This window comes from Dama dama, chromosome 18, assembly GCF_033118175.1.
Source record: "Dama dama isolate Ldn47 chromosome 18, ASM3311817v1, whole genome shotgun sequence".
In the NCBI taxonomy this organism is placed as follows: Eukaryota; Metazoa; Chordata; class Mammalia; order Artiodactyla; family Cervidae; genus Dama; species Dama dama.
The window spans coordinates 62,831,270-62,848,683 of record NC_083698.1 but is presented as its reverse complement, the minus strand read 5'-3'; the positions used below and the strand labels follow the sequence as shown (position 1 = coordinate 62,848,683).

Genomic DNA, 17,414 nt, shown 5'->3' with positions numbered 1-17,414 from the left:
CTTTACTGTATGCCTATCTTCTGTGTCAATAAAAATGTTCTGAAAAAGTAAAACCACACACACAAATACCTTCGCTGTTAGGAATGTCGGCCACCCTCTTCCCCTTGGTTCCTCCCCTGGTAAAACACGAGGTGCACCGAGTGACCAGGTTGGCCCTGAAGACAGTGGGTCTCAGAAAGCAGCAGTTACCTCAGGTTGGTCAAGCTGGGGTGGTTCCTCAGAGCCTCTGCGAAGGCCTTTGCTCCTTCATCACCGATTTGATTGCCCCACATCCTGTGGGCAGAGGCAAGACAGTAGAAGTTACCTCAAGCTCATCCCCTTATTTTCTGCTCGTGGCCACAGGAGATGCCATGAAATCTCAACAGGCAGATGTCTCTGCTCCATCTCTGGAGCTGTGGCCTGGAGATGAATCCCTCCACCAGCCCCTTAGTGAGCTGCTCTGGAGGAACAAAACCAGTAAAAGCCTTGTGAACATAAAGTCAGATACAATTAGAAACCAAGTCTGACCCCTGAGTTTTTGGAGAGCTGTCAGAACCTAAGCTCACTACCATCCCTGAAATGTCACCCTCAGGATATACAGGTTGACAAGAGCTTGAAAGGAAGCTTGACCAATATCCATTAGATCCTGAGCAGGGGTGACACATGTTCCTGAAAGCAAAGTCAGTCGTGCATAAAGCAAATATCAATAAACACACTGAGAAACTTAATCAGCAATTTTCCTGGTGTGTAAAGAGGACATGACCAAACCATGCTGTTCAGGTGTTGTAGTCTGGGTGGGGAGTTGCAATGACAAACCGTATTCCCTTCCCCACAGCAGAAAACCTTAAGAGGATCTGGCTAAATCAAGGGTCTGTATGGTAAGACACTGGGTTCCCAACCTGAACCTGTCCCCTACCACCTATGCGCGCTTGGATGGGGTGTAGTCTCTTAGGTCTTAGACTCCTCGTCTGAAAGCAGGAATAAGAAGAGCATTTCCTCAGAGTTGTGTGGATGAAGTGAGTTAACATATGCAAAGCACTCACAACAGTGCTGAGCATATAAGAGTCAGCTACTTCTAAAAGGCTGAGGGTCACTGTCTACAGAAAGCAAGTCTGCTGGGCCCACCACAATACAACCAAAGCTGCCTCAGCCACACACTCTCTCCAGGCAAGTGGCCTGCTGATGTCTCTGGCAGTATGGCTTGTAAAACCCCGGTATGAGAGTTTGCAGCATTTTGCATAAAAAGTGTGTGAATATAACTGCAAAGTATCAAACTTTTAATAAAGTGGAAAACTACTCATGACATGAGATTAAGCAAAGAAAAGCAGAGTAAAATTCTGTACAGATGGTTTGATGTCTACAATATTAAAATAAAACAGTTAGGGCACACATTGCATGAGGGAGATCAAGAAAACTTAACTGACATCTAGGGTTGATAACTATTTTTGAGAAGAGGATCTCTATTATACTTTTCTTATTTTCCACAGGTTATAAATAAAATTATCTATGTTTCTTTCAAAATCAGGGGAAAACTAACTATGAAAAGCTTTAGTCTCCTGAATCAAAACCATAATGAGGTATCACCTCACACCCATATGAATGGTTACTATCAAAACACCAGGAAATAACAAGTGTTTGTGAGGATGTGGAGAAATTGGAACCCTTATGCACTGTTAGTAGGAATGTAAAATGCTACAGGTGCTATAGAAAACAATGTGGTGGTTCCTCAAAAAAGTAAAAATAGAATTGCCATGTGATCTAGCAATTCCACTTCTGGGTATATACCCAGAAGAATTGAAATCAGGGCTTCAAAGAGATATATGTACACCCATGTCAACAGCAGCATTATTCACAAGAGCTAAAAGGTAGAAATAACCCAAGTGTTCACAGGTAGATTAATGGATAAACAAAATGTGGTATGAACATAGAATGGACTATTATACAGCCTTATAAAAGAAGTAAAGTCTGATACATGCTACAACATGGATAAACCTTGAGAACCTAACGCTAAGTAAAAGAAGCCAGTCGCAAAAGGACAAATACTATATGACTCAACTTACATGACTACCTACTGTAGTTGATTGCACAGGGGACAGACAGTAGAAAGGTGGTTGCCAAGCGCTGAGGGGAGGGGAGCATGGGGAATTACTGTTTCATGGGTATAGGGTTTCTGTTGTACAAGATAAAGAGAGTTCTGGAAATGGATAATGACAATGGTTGCATGACTGTATGAATATACTTAATTTTTAAGTGTATCAAACTGTACACTTAAAATGGTTAAGATGGTAAATTTTATATTACATGTATTTTCAATAAAAAATTGAATCAAAAAAGCCTCCAGAGAGGGGAGGCAGAGACAAGATGGTGGACTAGAAGGATGTGAACTCACCTCTTCTTATGAAAACACCAAAATCACAATTAAGTGCTGAACAACTATCAGCAAAAAATGGTGGAACCTACCAAAAAAGATATCCTACATCCAAAGAAGCACAACAAGACAGTATGACGGGCATAATAATGATAAAATCAAATTCCAAACCTCCCAAGTGAGTGACCCACAAACTGGAAAATTTTATCACAGAAGTTCTCCCACAAAAGTGAAAGTTCTGAGCCCCATATCAGGCTCCCCAGCCCGGGAGTCTGGCAATGGGAGGAGGAGGTCCCAGAGAATCTGCCTTTGAAAGCCAGTGGGGTTTGATCACAAGAATTCCACAGAACTGGGGGAAACAGAAACTCCACTCTTGGAGGGCACACAACGTCTTATGTGCACCAACCCAGGGGAAAAGCAGTGACCTCAGAAGAGCCTAGGCCAGACCTACCTGCTCGTATTAGAGAGTCTCCTGCAAAGGCAGGGTGGCTGTGGCTTGCTGTGGGGACAAAGACACTGATGATGGTAGTTCTTGGGAGTACTCAATGTACCTTCCTGGAAGCCACCATTTTTTCACCAAAATCTGGCCCCACACAATAACCTGTAGGCTCTAGTGCTGGGTCACCCTGGGTCCACCAACCAACAAGGTGGGAACACAGCCCCACCCTTAGCAGACAGGCTACCTAAAGTCTTCCTGACCATACAACTGCCCACTCAGCAAACCCCCTGACACAGCTCTGCCTATCACAGGGACAAGACCCAGCTCTACCCACCAGTGCATGGGAACTGGTCTCACCCTCCAGGAAGCCTGCACAAGCCTCTCAGACAGCTTCATCCATGAGGGGACAGACAGCAGAAGCAAAAGGAACTATAACCCTGCAGCCTGTGGAATAGAAACTGCAGTCACAGAAAGTTAGACAAAATGAAGACTGCCACAAAACAGAATAAAGAAAAAAGAATGAAAAGAAATGAGGACAGTCCAAGAGACCTCTGGGATAACATAAAATGCAACAACATTTGCACTGTGGGGGTCCCAGAAGGAGGAGAGACAGAGAAAGGACCTGAGAACATATTTGAAGAGATAATAGCTGAAAATTTCCCTAATACAGGGAAGGAAATAGTCACCCAAGTCCAGGAAGCACAAAGTCCCAGGCTGGATAAATTTAAGGAGGAACACACCGAAACACACAGTAATCAAACTGACAAATATTAAAGACAAAAAAAATGTTAAAAGCAACAAGAGAAAAACAACATACAAGGGAACTCTCATAAGGTTATCAGCCAATTTCTCAGCAGAATCTCTGCAGGCCAGAAGGGATTGGCATGATATATTTAAGGTGATGAGTGGGAAGAACCTACAACCAAGAATACTCTATGCAGCAAAGCTCTCGTTCAGATTTGATGGAGAAATCAAAAGCTTTACAGACAAGCAGAAGCTAAGAGAATTCATCATCACTAAAGCAGCTCTACGAGAAATGCTAAAGGAACTTCTCCAGGTGAAAAGAAAAGGCCACACTAGAAACAAGAAAATCATGAATGGAAATGCTTACCAGTATAATCAAACATACATAAAGGTAGGATATCATCCACACACAAATACGATATCAAAACCAGCAACCATGAGGAGAATATAAATGCAGAATACTGGAAATGCACTTGAAATTAAGAGATCAGAAACTTAAAACAATCTTGTTTATATACAGACTGCTGTATCAAAACCTCACGGTAATAACAAACTGAAAATCTACACTTGATCCATACACAAAAAAGAAAGAGGAAGCCAAACACAACACTACACTTAGTCACCAAGTCACAAGAGAACAAAAGAGGAAGTAAAGAAAAAAGACCTACAAAGACAAATTCCAAAAAATTAACAAAATGGCAATAAAAAATATATATTGATAATTACCTTAAATGTGAATGGATTAAATGCCTCCAACCAAAAGACACAGACTGGCTAAGTGGGGTACAAGACATACATACACACCACCCCCCACACACAGTCTACAATGGACCCATTTTAGATCTAGGACACATACAGACTGAAAGTGAGGGGATGGAAAAAGGTATTCCATGCAAATACAAATCAAAGGAAAGCTGGAGTAGCAATACTCCTATCAGACAAAATAGACTTTAAAGACTGTTACAAGAAGCAAAGAAGGACACTGCATAATGATCAAGGGATCAATTCAAGAAAATATAACAACTGTAAATATATATGTACCCAAAATAAAATATAGGAGCACCACAATATATAAGGCAAGTACTAACAGCCAGAAAAGGAGAAATCAACAGTACCACAATAATGGTAGGGGACTTTAATACCCCACTTACATTGATGGACAGGTTATCCAGAAAGAAAATAAGGAAACACAGGCCTTAAATGACATATTAGACCAGATGGACTTAATTTATAGAGCATTCCATCCAAAAGCAGCAGGATACACATTCTTACCAAGTGCACATGGAACATTCTCCAGGATTGATCACATGCTGGGCCATAAAGCAAGCCTCGGTAAATTTAAGAAAACTGAAATCTTGTCAAGCATCTTTTCCAACCACAATGCCATGAGATTAGAAATGACCTAAATAAAATGATTGTTAAAAAAAAAAAAATGTGGAGGCTAAACAATATGCTGGGCTTTGCAGGTGGCTCAGTGATAAAGAATCTGCCTGCCAATGCAAGAGACATGGGTTTGATCCCTGGGTTGGGAAGATCCCCTGAAGAAGTAAATGACAACCCACTCCAGTATTCTTGCCTGTGAAATCCTAGACAGAGAAGCCTGGTGGGCTACAGTCCACGGAGAAGCAAAAGAGCTGGACACAACTTAGAGACTAAACAACAACAAACAATATGCTACTAAAAAAACAGTGGATCACTGAAGAAATCAAAGAGGAAATTAAAAAAATACCTAGAGACAAATGAAAACCAAAAGCACAAGAGTCAAAAACCTATGGAATGCAGCAAAAGTCGTTCTAAGAAGGAAGTTTATAGCAATATCATCTTACCTCAGGAAATTAGAAAAATCTCAAATAAACAACCTAAACTTACACCTAAAGCAATCAGAGAAAGAACAAACAAAGCCCAAAGTTAGTAGACAGGAAAAAATCATAAACATCAGAGCAGAAATAAACAAAGACAAAACAATAGCAAAGGTCAATGAAACGAAAAGCTAGTTCTTTGAAAAGATAAACAAAATTGATAAACCTTTAGCCAGAGTCATCAAGAAATAAACGGAGAGGGCCCAAATCAATAAAATTAGAAATGAAAAAGAAGATACAATGAACAGTACAGAAATACTGTACTGGATCATAAGAGACTACTACGAGTAACTATATGCCAATAAAATGGAGAATCTAGAAGAAATGGACAAATTCTTAGAAAGGTACAAGCTCCCAAGACTAAACCAGGAAGAAATAGAAGATATGAACAGGCCAGTTGCAAGCACAGAAACACTCTAAGCAGACCAAAGGCTGGGACCTGATAGCTTCATAGGCAAATTACACCAAACATTCAGAGAACAGTAAACACCTATCCTTCTGAAACTGTTCCAAAATATTGAAGAGGAAGGAAAACTCCCAAACTCACTCTGTGAAGCCACCATCACCTTGATACCATAACCAGACAAAAATACCACAAAAAAGGAAAATTACAGGCCAGTAAGCACTCCCGTACACAGAGCAGGTCGTATACAAACACCCACGTGCATTCGCCTCTACTCACCCAACTTCAAAGATGGATTTGCTGTTCTTCACAGCCAGAGCGAGACACTTTCCTCCTTCGCTTGTTATTTTGTTTTTTCCCAATCTGCAGAGACAGTCATGCACACATCAGCTCCAGCTGTGAGGGATCTCCAGCATCAGCCACCCTCATCCTTGGCACAGAGCCCCCTGGGGCCCTCTTAGGATGGATGGTCTATCTCCTGGGACCCACAGCAGCCTTCCCTGGGCTTCCCCTCAGGAAGGGGCCTGAAGCTCTGAAGAAAGTGAGTCAGCATTCCTCTTCAGAAGACGCAATCTCTGCAGAAGCTAAGGGACCCCAGTTCTCCCTCAGATTCTTTAAATGACCTCCAAGCATCACTCCTTTCCATCAGCAGACCAGATGGTTCCCACTTCAACTGCAAATGGTCAAGGGGTAGGGTCCCGTCACCGGAGCAGCACCAGGGGCTCCTCCAAGCCTGGTGCCCTGACATCTTTAGCAGGACTTTTCCAAATGTTGCCTGCAACTAGATAGCTGTGGCCTGAATGTTTGTCTCCCTCACCCCACCAGAATCTATATGTTGAAATTCTAACCCCTAGATATTAGGATACTAGGAGATAGGGCCTTTGGGAAGCGATAAGGTCATGCATCACAGCCCTCACAAATGGGATGACTTATAAGTGAAGTCCAAGAATGCTCCCTCTCCCCCTTTTCCACCACCATGTGAGGACGCAGCAAGAGGCACTATCTAAGAACCAGGAATCGGGCCCTCACCAGGCATCTAATCTTCTGGCACATTAATCTTAGACTCTCCAGCCCCCAGAACTGTGAGAAAGAAATCCCCGGTGTTTATGCATGTATGCTAAGTTGCCTCAATTGTGTCTGACTCTTTGAGACCCTATGGTCTGTAGCCCACCAGGCTCCCCTGTCCATGAGATTCTCCAGGCAAGAATACTGGAGTGGGTTGCCATGCCCTCTTGCAAGGGATCTTTCCAACCCAGGGATCAAACCTGAGTCTTTTTTGTCTCCTGCATTGGGCAGGCAGGTTCTTTACCACTAGTGCCACTTGGGAATGTTATTTTGTTACAAAAGCTAGATAGACTAAGATAATGAGGAACTTCCTCAGGGGAAAAAGACCTCCAGAAAGGGTGGCATTTGTGGCCTTTCTCCCATCAGGAGTTAATGAAACCAAAATGCCAGGCTCTCCCCCCAACCCACGGTAGGGCTTTTCCCCTCAGGATCCCCCCACACCCTTCCAAACTCTGAGCCTCACCCACAGTTCACCACACAGATGTCCTGATCTGAACTATATGGCCCTGGGGCAAGCAGAAGGCAGCTCTAGGGTGACATTTATTCTTTGCTTGAACAACAACAGGTGACCAAGAGAAGCTGCTGAAGACCCCGTTGCATCCACCCCACTTACTTCAGGTGTGTGAGGCCTTTGCATTCATCCAGGATTCTGGCGATGTACCTGGCTCCGACATCGGTGATTTGGTTGTTGTATAAGCTTCGAGAGAAAGCACGGCCATGAGAATTTATGACTCCATTGTTTTAAAGTGAGTAAGTGCTGCCTGCTGATGTCCAGAGTCTGGGTCAAAAGGAGAAAGGAAGGGCACGTGGAGACCAGAGTTTGGGGCTCAGGGGTCTCACAGGCCGGGGTCAAGGCCAACACTGCCACTTTCCCCAGTTTTATGACCTGGGACAATGCACCCAGCCTCTCTGTGCATTAGTTTCTCCATCTGTAATACAGGAGTAAGATTTACAGCTCCTCACAGGATAGTTATGAGGATCATATGAGATCATTCCAAGCTCTTGCATGTAAGTGCTCAATAAATGGTAGGCAGGGGGGCACTTTGAGATTAAGGGATAATCTTGAGGGATAACATTTTCTGACCAATAGAACCACCTCAGTGTCTACCTTTTAGTCAGTTTACCACTTGATACCAATTCAACAATGAGGTTGAAAGCGGTAAGCAGACAGGTTTCCAGTGTTCCATGGTCACCCAGAACTCCAGAGCCAAAAGGCAACCTGGGATTGAGTGCTTCAGTGTCCTCACGTGATGGCTGAGAAAACTGAGGCCCCAAGAAGCTGACAGGCTGGTTCCAGCTCACAGAGTCCACAGCCACCATGGGGCTGGCCAGGCTAACCCACAACCCCTCATCTCAAACTCCAAGATCCCAAAGGCTCCCCAAACCCAAACTTCTCCATAATTATTTTGGCAACCAATGTGGTGCTATTCATGGTCTTTATCTCAACTGGTTTGACTGTTTCTACATTTTGCTGCAGAAATTAAAGTATCTGAAAATGGGGTATTGCCCTAGAGCCCACTGGTCATGACACTGCTAGGTAGTAGGAACACTGATTTCTGATTCGTGTCATGCTCCAAGGACAACAGATCATGGACCCACAGTAGTGAAATCTACCATATAAACAGTATTCTCATGTTCATAAGACATATCCCCAGGTATGCAGCCATTACATATCTCAACCACCACCTGTAAAACTATATGCCTATATTAGGATCCCAATTACACAAGGGGGATGAGAGGGCTGGGTTCAGTGAGATTTCCTGACTTTCTCAAAGACTGCACTGCTAGCTGAACCAAAACCAGGACCCAGGATTCCTGGCTCCCAGTTCAGTGCTTTTCCTGGTGTCTGGGGTCATCAGTCTCAACCATCCAGTGATCCATAGGAAGGGCAATTTCCTGCCACTCTCTATTCTTACTACATAGCTGTCCCAGTGTTCTTAAGAAATACATACCCTAAAAATGTCAGAATTTTGTATTTGGTCAGCTCTTCATATAGCACCTTCACCCCACTGTCAGTGATCTGGTTCACACTGAGTCTGAAAAAAACAGTAAAGACATTTAAGAATCAGAGCAGCTTCTCACTGTGAAAGAACATTAATTCCACAAGGTTCTGAAGCTTATAGGTCCTGCAGTTTTCCCAGCTATAAATGCCCCCAGAGAGAATGGCCATAGTAGCCAGTCAAATGGCCCCTATAGGACCTGGTCTTCATGGGGGCTAAGAGACCCACCAGAATCAACCCACTGACAAGGCTACAGCACAGCTCTGATGCAACCAAGGGCTACGAGGGACATCCGAAGGACACATGTGGCCAGCCCCCTCTGATATCCTGCAGTTGTCAGGGGCCTCTGTGTCAGTGTGGCTCTCACTGTTCATAAGGGGCTATGGGATTTGGAAGCATGTGGAGCTGCATTTAGTGGTTATGAGGCTGGGGGCAACGATGTTCCATTATCTTGCAAGTGGGGCCAGAGATGTTAGGGGTCCTGAAAAAGGCAAGACAGTCCCCACGTGGACAGTTCCACCCAAAATACCAAGAGCCTTTGCATCTGGAAATGCACGTGCTACACCTGCCTTGCCACCTGAAAAGGCGAGTCAAGGGAGACAGCTCCTGTGGTGTGGTTCTGTGTGGGAAGTTCAATGGCAAGGGAGAAACAGTCAAACAAGGCAGGCCTTGGCAGCCACACTCTCCCATTCCTCTTTAATGCCAGTGCTGCTAGGAGCAGGCCAAGCTTTGAGAGGGGGCAGGAAAAGAGGGCCTTGAGATGATGGATAACTCTTGGACAAGGGCCAGCTGCATACTGAAATTGCTCTTCAAAAGCACTATACTAGCTGGATATTATGATTTGGCCAAAATGCAGAATTTTTTGTTTTACTACCAAGGAATCTCTATAACAAACTGCCCTGATCTTCTCAATCCTCCACCCCTTCATTTAGATGAGTCCAAGAGATGGAATGTAGAAAAGGAGAAAAGGAAAGATAAACCCATTTGAATGCAGAGTTCCGAAGAATAGCAAGGAGAGATAAGAAAGCCCTCCTCAGCGATCAGTGCAAAGAAATAGAGGAAAACAATAGAAAGGGAAAGACTAGAGATCACTTCAAGAAAATCAGAGATACTAAGGGAACATTTCATGCAAAGATGGGCTCAATAAAGGACAGAAATGGTATGGACCTAACAGAAGTAGAAGATATTAAGAAGAGGCGGCAAGAATACACAGAAGAACTGAACGAAAAATATCTTCATGACCCAGATAATCACGATGGTGTGATCACTCACCTAGAGCCAGACATCCTGGAATGTGAAGTCAAGTAGGTCTTAGGAAGCATCACTATGAACAAAGCTAGTGGAGGTGATGGAATTCCAGTTGAGCTATTTCAAATCCTAAAAGATGATTCTGTGAAAGTGCTGCACTCAATATGTCAGCAAATTTGGAAAACTCAGCAGTGGCTGCAGAGCTGGAAAAGGTCAGTTTTCATTCCAGTCCCAAAGAAAGGCAGTGCAGAAGAATGCTCAAACTACCGCACAATTGAACTCATCTCACACGCTAGTAAAGTAATGCTCAAAATTCTCCAGGCCAGGCTTCAATAGCACATGAACTGTGAACTTCCAAATGTTCAAGCTGGTTCTAGAAAAGGCAGAGGAATCGGAGATCAAATTGCCAACATCTGCTGGATCATCGAAAAAGCAAGAGAGTTCCAGAAAAACATCTATTTCTGCTTTATTGACTATGCCAAAGCCTTTGACTGTGTGGATCACAATAAACTGTGGAAAATTCTTCAAGAAATGGGAATACCAGACCACCTGACCTGCGTCTTGAGAAATCTATATGCAACAGGTTAAGCAACAGGTAAGCAACAGTTAGAACTGGACCTGGAACAACAGGCTGGTTCCAAATAGGAAAAGGAGTACATCAAGGCTGTATATTGTCACCCTGTTTATTTACCTTATATGCAGAGTACATCATGAGAAACACTGGGCTGGAAGAAGCACAAGTTGGAATCAAGATTGCTGGGAGATATATCAATAACCTCAAATATGCAGACGATACCACCCTTATGGCAGAAAGTGAAGAAGAACTAAAGAGTCTCATAATGAAAGTGCAAGAGGAGAGTAAAAAAGTTGGCTTAAAGCTCAACATTCAGAAAACTAAGATCATGGCATCCGGCCCCATCAATTCATGGCAAATAGATGGGGAAAGAGTGTCGGACTTTATTTTTTGGGGCTTCAAAATCACTGTAGATGGTGATTGCTACCATGAAATTAAAAGACGCTTACTCCTTGGAAGGAAAGTTATGATCAACCTAGATAGCATATTCAAAAGCAGAGACGTTACTTTGTCAACAAAGGTCCATCTAGTCAAGCTATGGTTTTTCCAGTAGTCATGTATGGATGTGAGAGTTGGACTGTAAAGAAAGCTGAGCGTCAAGGAATTGATCCTTTTGGACTGTGATGTTGGAGAAGACTCTTCAGAGTCTCTTGGACTACAAGGAGATCCAACCAGTCCATCCTAAGGGAGATCAGTCCTGGGTGTTCATTGAAAGAACTGATGCTGAAGCTGAAACTCCAATCCTTTAGCCACCTGATGTGAAGAGCTGACTCATTTGAAAAGATCCCAATGCTGGGAAAGATTGAAGGCAGGAGGAGAAGGGGACAACAGAGGATGAGATGGTTTGATGGCATCACCAACTCAATGGACATGAGTTTGGGTAAACTCCAGGAGTTGGTGAGGGACAGGGAGGCTTGGTGTGCTGTGGTTCATGGGGTTGCAAAGAGTTGGACATGACTGAGCAACTGAACTGAACTGAGGGATGGAATAAAGCTCAGAGATGGAGGAGTGTGAGGGACAAGGTAAGGGTCAAGAGTGGGTGAGATAACAGACCAGAGCTCAGCAATTTTTTTCTATAAAGGGTCAGATAGAAAATTTTAGGCTCTGAGAGCCATCTGATCTCTATTGTAACCACTCAGCTCTGCAGAATGAAGCAGTCAATACATAAATAAATGAGTGTGACTCTGTTCCAGTAAGACTTTATCTAAAACACAAGCCTTGGGCCAAAGCTACAAGCTGTCCTCTGTAATCAACAAGAGGCTAAAGCGGTAAAACTTGATTTTTAGGCCAATCAGAATGATCATGTCAGACACTCTGGATCCTTCCCACTCATGTTACTCACCTTGGTGATGGGGCACAGTGTGTACAAACACTGGACTATCCCAGAGCCCACTAGTCACTCCCAATATTCATGCTTACTTAGAAACAGAATCTCCCATGTTTTAGCTGGCCACACATAATTAACTTCTGCCCAGTGAAATCTAAGCAGAATTCTCATTAGCAGTGGCTGAGAAGTTTTCTTAAAAGAATGGGATGTGTCCTAAACTATAATTAAAGATATGCCCCTATGTTCAGACCAGCACTATTCACAATAGTCAGGACGTGGAAACAACCTAAATGTCCATCAACAGATAAATGAATAAAGAAGATGTGGTACACATATATGATGGACTACTACTCAGCCATAAAAAAGAATGAAATAATGCCATTTGCAGCAACATGATGCAACTAGAGATTATCACACTAAATGAAATGTCAGAAAGAGACAAATACCATATGATATCACTTATGTGTGGGATCTAAAATATGACACAAATGAACTTATCTGTGAAACAGACTCACAGACATAGAGAAGGGACTTATGGTTGCCAAGGGAAAGGGTGGGATGGGGTAGGGATGGATTGGGAATTTGGGATTAGCAGATACCACTATTAATATACATAATGGATAAACAGTAAGGTTCTATTGTATAGCACAGGGAACTATATTCAATATCCTGTGATAAACCATAATGGAAAAAAGAATATGAAAAAATATATATAACTGAATCACTTTGCTATACAGCAGAAATGAATACAACATTGTAAATCAACTATACTGCAATAAAATAAATTTACCAAAAGAAGAATGGGGTTTGTCCTTTGCCTTTTATTCCTTTTGGTGACTAGAATGTCAACTGAATGGCTGGAGCTTAAGCAGCCATTTTGGGCCAGGAGTTGGCAGTCAGATAGGGAAGACAACAGAGCAGTAAGGCAAAAGACAGCCAAGGCTGGTGGTCATGGAGACATCATAGCATCCCTAAACTGCCCGCCTTTAAATTTTGTCATGAGAAACAAACAAGCTTGTAACTTATCTAAGCCATCAGCATTTTGGTGGTGCTTGGTGCTCAGTCATACTCGACTTTCTGCAGGCCCAAGGACTATAGTCTGCCAGACTCCTCTGTCCATGGGACTTTCCAGCCATGAATACTGGAGTGGGTTGCCATTTCCTACTCCAAGGGATCTTCCCAACCCAGGGATGGAAACTGTGTCTCTTGTGTCTCCTGCATTGACAGGAGCATTCTTCACCACTAGCACCACCTGGAAAGTCCACCAGTATTGTGAGTTTTCTCTAACTCTCAGCCAAAACTAATCCTCACTGGTGCCCTCAGGGAGCTCAAAATGCTTCCTTAGGGTGGTCCATTTCTTCCTGTTTTGTCTTTTGCTGTCTGGAGGCAAACTATGGGACCATCATCCTGGTGCAGCATTTCCATCTTATGAAATGGGCACGGGGAGGCACTGAATGTGACATTGCCTGAGGTTGCATACAGAGAGTTGCTGGCTGAGAGCTCAGAGAACAGATTCCAGACTTTCCAATTCCCAGGCCAGCACAGGCTTGGGCTCCCTACATCCACCCATCCCTGCACAATCTACACTCTGGTGCTGGTGTACCTGGTACCTGGAATCAGTTCCAAATCCCTTCTGCTCTTCAGGAATGCATGAGCCAAGTAGTAGAGAACTGAAACCCCCGTGGAGATTTACAAGGTGTATTTAATACAAGATGCTAATAGAAGAAAGAAGACTGACTGGCTTTTCTTTCCTCTAAACCATCAAACAGGAAAGTAAGAGTCAGCATTCTTTACTGAGATCCTTTGCTGCTCAGGGCTGCCAGCTTTTTTGGTAGAAATTAACGCTAATAAGCACAAAGTCTTTTTTTGCCTTTATAAAATTTTTCACGTGTAAAACTTTTCACAGGTTATCTCTGAGCCTCACATAAATCTCAAAAGGCAGGTTTTTTATGATGCTGGCTCCACAATGGCCCCCATGTGTGACCTTGAACAATTTCTCTGTGCCTCTGCTTCCCCATTTGCCAAAATAGAGATCTAGTGTGCTGCAGTCCATGGGGTCACAGAGTTGGACACAACTGAGCAACTCAACAACAACTCTTACAGAGATGTTGAGAGGATTAAGCCAGGTAATACTTGTAAAGCCCTTTACTCATTCTCAATAAATGCTGATTGTTATTACTGTAATTGCTAGCATATAACAAACTCCTTTTTCCGAATGAGGACACTGAAACTTCAAAGAAGTTAAGCAACTTGCTCAAGGACACCCAGTTAGGGCCAATTCACATCCATCTAACTTGGAAGCTTTGCTCATTACCCTCTGCCACTCTGAGAGAGTGGGTTTCCCTTGTGGCTTAGTTGGTAAAGAATCTGCCTGCAATGCGGGAGAACTTGGGTTCAATCCCTGGGTTGGGAAGATCCCCTGGAGAAGGGAAAGGCTACCCACTTCAGTATTCTGGCCTGGAGAATACCATGGACTATACAGTCCATGGCATCCCAAAGAGCTGGACAGGACTGAACGACTTTCACTTTCACCCTGAGACAGAGAAGGTCCGGATGCTCCGAGATCTGTGGTCATGAGTCCCAGGATAATCCAGGAAATCCAGCCCCAGGATCCTAGTCCTGGGGTCTGTCACCTGAGCCCCGGCCCTGCCAACCGCTCCCTGAACCTGGTGGCATCACCTGATGACAGTGAGGCGACTGAAGCATGGCTGCAGTTCCCGCACGCCGAAGTCATTGAGGTTGTTGTTGTCCAGGTCGAGCGCCAGCTGCTTGCGAAAGTGGTGCAGGACGAAGGAGAGGGCACTGCAGTCAGCCGGGCAGGCATTGCAGAAGGTCAGTTTGAGGTAGTTGGCGCAGATGCCCCTGGCCGCCAGCTGCCCTACCTTCTCACTCTGCGTCTCGTAGATGCAGCGCAACATCCAGATGAAGGTAGGCAGGGCCTGCACCTGGTTGAAGCCCCCAGACTGAACCCGGGGCAGGTTCTTCAGGTGGGAGCGCAGGCTGGCGAACAGGTGAGTCCACAGGGCCTTGCGTTTTCGCCGCAGGGCAGCGGCGGGCACCAGATGCCGCAGGAGTTTCTGTTTGCCTTTGGACAACAGCCCGCACAGGAAGAGGTTGGTGAAATGAAAGTGATCCTTGTTCTTGAAGGGGTCTTCCCCATGCAGGCTGTGGCCCCCCAGGCACTGGATGGGGAGAAAAGGAGGATAGCAGGTCGATGTGGCCACAGCCTCCCCGGGAGGAGTCCACTCCTGGAAGAACCTTAGCAGCTCCCGAGTGCCCACCTTGTCGTCCACCACTAGAAAGAGGGCAGCGAAGAAGGCCTGGAGGGTCAGGTGGAAGAACTCATAGGACTCCTGTTCCCCTCCGAGGTCCAGCTCCGGCACGGCCCGAAGGAAGCCCAGTTGCAGGTCCCCCTCCCGCACCGCGGACGCCTGCACCTCGTCCTGGTTGAAGACAAAGAGGCTCTTCTCCATGCCCCTGTGAGCCACCCGGCCGAGCGAGCACAGGGTGTCCCGGCCGGCGCGGAAGGTCTCCGTCTGGCTCCGCGTGTTCTGCTGCACCAGGCTGGTGGGCTGCGTCCTGTTCAGGTGGACCTCGGTGACCAACAGGAAGACGTCCGTCAGCGTTACCGTGAGATCAGGCAGCTGCGGGGAGCTCTCAAAGGCGTCGTGGAAGTGCTGGAAGCACCGGAAGATGATCCAGCAGAAGAGGGGCACCGCGCACAGGCTGCAGAGGTTGGGATTGGCCTCCAGTTGATCCAGCAGGCGCTGGCGCGTGGCGCGCTCGGGGAACATCCTCCCCGTGTAGGCGCGCAGGTGGCTGGGGGAGAAGCCGCGCAGGAGCACCTTCTTCCAGAGGAGATGTCGCGGGACCTCGACGCCCGTGCGCGCCGTGAGCAGCTTGCGCGCCCCTTTGAGCAGCTTCCCACTGAGCAGACTGGCCAGCAGGGCCAGCGGGTGGGCGGGCTCCCAAGGGGAGGAGGTGTCGGGCTCGCTGCTCAGGTCGAAGTCTGAGTGCAGCTCGTCCAGGCCGTCGAAGGTGAAGAGGGCCGCATGGGGGAAGCGCAGCAGGAAGGCGAAAACCTCCCCGGGGTCCTGCTCTGGGTAGCAGTAATGCTTGAAAAGCAGGTCCTGCAGACACAGTGCCGCGCTCTCCTTGAAGCAGCTGAGGGTGCGGCAGCGGAAGTGGAAGAAGAACTTGATCCCTGGGTCCAGCTGGCCCGCTGCCCAGAGGCTCTGCAGCCGCTGCAGCAGCATGGACTTGCCCATGCCTGCATCGCCAAACACGAAGATGGTCTCACCCTCCTCGTTGAGGACGCCCGTGGATGCGTCCAGCAGGCAGGCCAGGCTGTCCAGGCTGCCCAGGCTCTCGTTGTTGAAGTTGACCAGCTCCACCACCGTGTCCGTGTACATCTGCTCCAACAACAGCTCCTCCTTCTGCGCATAGCACAGAATGAACTTGGAGTCCCGGCCCAGTTGCTGCCGCAGCTTCTGAGTATATCTGCTCACTGCAGGGAGAGCGGGTGGGTGAGAGGTGGAAGAGGGTTGAAAGAGAGACACAGGTGGAAAGGGTATCCAATAGGGAGGTCTCTGATGAAGAAGCAAAGGCACAGACAGACAAACCCACAGCCTGGACACTGAGTCCAGGTGCAAGGACTCCTCAAATACAAAGAGCTAGCATTACAGAATCCCCTGGTCCTCTGGCCTCCATCCCTCTGCCTGACCTCAAATTTAGCCAGCCAGCAGGGACAGAATCCAACTGGGATCAGTGTCTGAATCAGGTTCCCTACTCCTCTGCACAAGTTGTCATTGAACACCAGCTAAAAGCTGAAGCCCTTTCAAAATAGAGGGCTAGGCTACAGGGGTCTGCTGCTCCAGCCCACCCCAAGTGTTCCACTCCAACAGCTCAGGCCTGTCTGCACCGAAACTTGTACTGTGAGGAAGAAACTGTCCTGAAACTTCTTGTGCTTATGACACTGCTCTTAAACTGTCTCATAAAACCTAATGCCAAACTTTTTGTGATGATACGTTTGATATTAATATGGACTACAAGGGGGCTGTGCCTCACTGTAACTGAGTAATAATAGGACTCCATAGAGCACAGAAGTCCTGGTTCCAAAGCTGAGGCCTGGGGAATCACTGATGCTTAGGCACATGCCCTAGGGGGAGCCCTGGGATTGCCCATAGGCGGGTAGGTACATGGCTTAACATGCAGACATGGGTGCCACACTCTGCAGAACGAAGCTACGAAATGACCTGACTCCAGGCAGAAAAAGGGTATTCCAGAAATTCCTTTAAAATCCTTTTTGGGTTTTAATGATAACATTAAAACTGGACACGTGCATATTTCCAGATTCATCTACAACCCTCTCCTATCAACTTGGTTCTCTGCTTAACATTTGTGAAGTA

At 45.8% G+C, this 17,414-nt stretch overlaps 1 protein-coding gene across 4 annotated transcripts in view; it reads right to left on the bottom strand.

Annotated features, from left to right (window-relative positions):
* The window catches only part of NOD1 (nucleotide binding oligomerization domain containing 1), an 85,240-nt gene that overhangs the window by 16,790 nt on the left and 51,036 nt on the right, over positions 1-17,414 (bottom strand). For all 4 annotated transcript variants that reach the window (XM_061165434.1, XM_061165433.1, XM_061165435.1 and 1 more), the window contains 5 exons: positions 14,686-16,513; positions 8,810-8,893; positions 7,471-7,554; positions 6,072-6,155; positions 190-273 (listed from right to left, as the gene is read on the bottom strand). In XM_061165434.1, coding sequence (XP_061021417.1) covers positions 190-273; positions 6,072-6,155; positions 7,471-7,554; positions 8,810-8,893; positions 14,686-16,513 — 2,164 coding nt within the window. The remainder of the gene's footprint in view (positions 1-189; positions 274-6,071; positions 6,156-7,470; positions 7,555-8,809; positions 8,894-14,685; positions 16,514-17,414) is intronic.